We start from the raw sequence: 3,574 nt of genomic DNA on the forward strand, positions 1-3,574 counted from the left end.
AGATGCAAAGAATATCGACAGCCGACAGTAAAGGATCATACACAGGGCGATGTCAGCTACCCTTTTACCTATGTACCTCGTGATTAATGCAACAACAGGAGGGTCGACTCCAAACCGTTCCCCGGGTAACAGTCGTTTATTTCCAGTCACGGGCAGAGACAAATTCCCTCTGCACCGGGATCCGGTCTGTAAATCCGCGCCGCATATTCGGTCAATTATTTAAGGGAGAAGTTGAAGTGAATTTGATGTCAAGTTGACAGAACCTGAATGAATTCAGAATTATAAGACAAAAGACTGGCCTCGTTTACCGGCTGCTCGAAATTGGCGGGCAATTTGAAAATGTATCCTCAACCAATAACACTCATAGAGTGTGTGCTCTCTGGTTGGCTGAGCTTCCCCCACTCCACCCGCAGGTCACAAATCCCGGTATCAACTTGGTATCGCCTCCACCCTCCCTCCCCCTCCCCCTCCCCCCTCTCTCCCCACTCTCGCCTCAGACCTTCTGAAACAGCCGCCTGGTGCTGACAAACCTGCAGCCACTCGCAGGGATGGGACACCGTGAGTGACATCTCTGCTCCATCCATTCAGAGGCTGTGGGCCGGCCCTTCACCAACGCTTTAAAAGGGGGTCCCAGAGCCGGCTCCGTCATTCAGTCCCTGTATTTCACACTGTGCTCCCACTGTTGAAGGAGAATGGCCAGGACCAAGCAGACAGCACGTAAATCGACCGGAGGGAAAGCTCCTCGCAAACAGCTGGCGACCAAAGCGGCGCGGAAGAGCGCTCCAGCCACGGGCGGAGTGAAGAAGCCTCATCGCTACAGGCCCGGCACCGTGGCTCTGAGGGAGATCCGGCGCTACCAGAAATCCACCGAGTTGCTCATCCGCAAACTGCCCTTCCAGCGCCTGGTGCGGGAGATCGCTCAGGACTTCAAGACAGACCTGCGCTTCCAGGGCTCGGCCGTCATGGCCCTGCAGGAGGCCAGCGAGGCTTACCTGGTGGGGCTCTTTGAGGACACCAACCTGTGCGCAATCCACGCCAAGCGAGTCACCATCATGCCCAAAGACATCCAGCTGGCCCGCCGCATCCGCGGGGAGCGCGCCTAAACTCCACCTCTCCACCAACAACAAACGGCTCTTTTAAGAGCCACTAATCCGGCAGAAGAAAGAGCTGGGGCTTTCTAATGTCCTTTTACATCAATGTTCTCTTCTTTCTGCGGGGTTTTATCTGAATTAATGCCGAGAGACTGCTGCTGAGTGGAGTCTGACTTCAGTTAGTCAAGTGTAACTGGTTTCGATTGAATTAACGTAAACAAGATGTTTGTGTGTTTGTTGCTGCTGCTGTTTTAGTTGTGAAGTGACTTTTATTGACTGCAATCTGTAGTTTTGAACGTGTGAGTCCCGGTTTCTATTCGAGAAACATTGCTGCGACGGCTCCGAGAGTTATTAGACAATTGATCGTCAATAGTTGATCCGAAAATAGTTGTATTCGCTCCTTAGATGCTGCCTCACCCGCTGAGTTTCTCCAGCATTTTTGTCTACCGTCAAAATGTCGTTTATGTAAAGAGCGATCATGTTCGCATAGGATAGCGGTTTAAAATAGTAAGAATTCATTCCTAAGAGTCTCTCACCATGAAACTAATTCACACTCGGTGTGTTTTGTAGGTGGGTCAGCATAGAATAACTGGATGCGGGGAACCATTATCATACATAAATGTGTAATTAGTTTCTTAAAGTCTAAGGTATTGATGAAAATATATGTTATTTTTGGGCGGGCTTTTCAAATGTCAGTTCTTTTGTGGAGCGACGGTTGTTTTCCTATGGGCGTCTGGTCATTGGAGAACGAGGCACCTCTACGATTGGCCTATTTCATATTACCAATGAGATGAAGCGCTGCGCCACCAATAGTAAGCGCCCCACCACATTCCTCTCTAGAAGCTACAAGCAGGGCCAGTGCAGGAGAATTTCCACCAAAGATCCTATAGGATCTTTCATTTCCACATTCTCTTACCGCAGCAGTTTGTGGAAATTGACTGGACGAGGGAAAACCGGAGGCAGAGCCAAGACCAAGCCTAAGTCACGCTCGTCCCGAGCTGGACTGCAATTCCCGGTGGGCCGTGTTCACAGGCTCCTAGAGAAAAGGCAACGGTCTATCTGGCTGCTCTGCTCGAATATTTGACGGCTGAAACCGTCCAGCTGGCCAGGAACGCGGCCCGGGACAACAAGAAGACCCGCAGCATCCGCAGACATCTGCAGCTGGCCGTCCGCAACGACGAGGAGCTCCACAAGCAGCTGGGAGACGTGACCATTGCTCAAGGCGGGTGTTGCTATGATCTTTGGTGCTGCCTAATATCCAGGCCCAAGAAAAGCAGCGCAACCTCTGGCAGTAAGAGCAAACAAATCAGCGAAACGTCAATCTAACGACCCAACGGCTCTTTTCAGAGTCACCCACCGTGTCTGTCGAAGGGCTGAATACCGGCTGGGGTGGGCGCGGGGTATTTCCTTTCTGTTTATCCGCTGTCGTATGAAACACCCGGACTAACTCACATTCCACGTTACGTCCCTCCAGTTGCCATGAATAAAGCCAACATCTTCCCCACACAAAGCGCGCCGCTTCTATCCGGGTTTCTACACAGTCCGCATTCTCTCCGTCAGATACACGGAGCTCTCTCCCAACGGGGTGCAGTGAGTGGGGAGCTGGGGAATTTCAGAAAGGTCGAATGAGGGGACATTTATCAATCCGCAGAGAGAAAATTTAATCTACTTTCATTTGTGTGACGACTCCAATTACTGGAAATAACTTAATGGGTCAAACAGCATTTGTGGAGGGAAGGAATAGGCGACATTTCGCCGACACGAATCTGTGACTCCATGTAGCAACGCCTCTCTTCATGACCTAATGCGGGACCCGGAGCTGGGGCGGCGGAACCCGGAGCTGGGGCGGTTGCCCGGAGCTGATGCTGGGGCGGGCCGTCTCGGAGCGGCGACGGCGTTCCGGCTTTCGGCGGCGGCGACATCACCACGGAGGTCCGTTGGACTGGAGGGCGGCATCTCCGGCCTGGATCGATCGCCTCACCGCAGAGGGAGAACAAGGAGGGAAGAGACGGAAACTAAGACTTTGCCTCCATCACAGTGAGGATGTGCTTGGTGAACTCACTGTGGTGGATGTTTAATTTGTGTTTATTGTATGTTTTGTTTTTATTGGTTCTGTGTATGACTGCAGGCAACACAATTTCGTTCAGACCGTAAGGTCTGAATGACAATAAAGGAATCTAATCTAATGCCACCCAGACTGTTCGACACCAGACCGGAGTTTTGACACCACTCCACAACAGTACAACCGATCACAAATGTAACAAAATGTTCATTTACAGGAACACGTTGACTGCTGCAGGATGCAATATAATTAGTTGCAAATCTCATCGGCCCCAGTTAACCTACAACAAATTATAATTAATCAGATCAGATAGAAGGCAGGTACGGGATACCGAGTTGGATGATCAGCCATGATCATATTGAATGGCCTACTCCTGCACCTAATTTCTATGTTTCTATCTCGTGGTCACTGCTCCCTCTGT

General features: G+C 50.9%; 1 protein-coding gene and 1 pseudogene across 1 annotated transcript; both read left to right on the forward strand.

Moving 5' to 3' along the window:
- The first annotated feature begins 493 nt into the window (after positions 1-493).
- LOC116968531 (histone H3-like) lies at positions 494-1,155 on the forward strand. The gene has a single exon (XM_033015297.1). The coding sequence runs from the start codon at positions 693-695 to the stop codon at positions 1,101-1,103; it is 411 nt and encodes a 136-aa protein (XP_032871188.1). The 5' UTR covers positions 494-692; the 3' UTR covers positions 1,104-1,155.
- A 726-nt stretch (positions 1,156-1,881) lies between these two features.
- On the forward strand, positions 1,882-2,417 carry LOC116968400 (annotated as a pseudogene).
- The last annotated feature ends 1,157 nt before the right edge of the window (positions 2,418-3,574 follow it).

This window comes from Amblyraja radiata, chromosome 45 (genome assembly GCF_010909765.2).
Source record: "Amblyraja radiata isolate CabotCenter1 chromosome 45, sAmbRad1.1.pri, whole genome shotgun sequence".
NCBI lineage: Eukaryota > Metazoa > Chordata > Chondrichthyes > Rajiformes > Rajidae > Amblyraja > Amblyraja radiata.

Excerpts from the sequence above, each read along its gene's own strand:
- LOC116968531 (XM_033015297.1), top strand. The coding sequence starts at position 693 with ATGGCCAGGACCAAGCAGACAGCACGTAAATCGACCGGAGGGAAAGCT.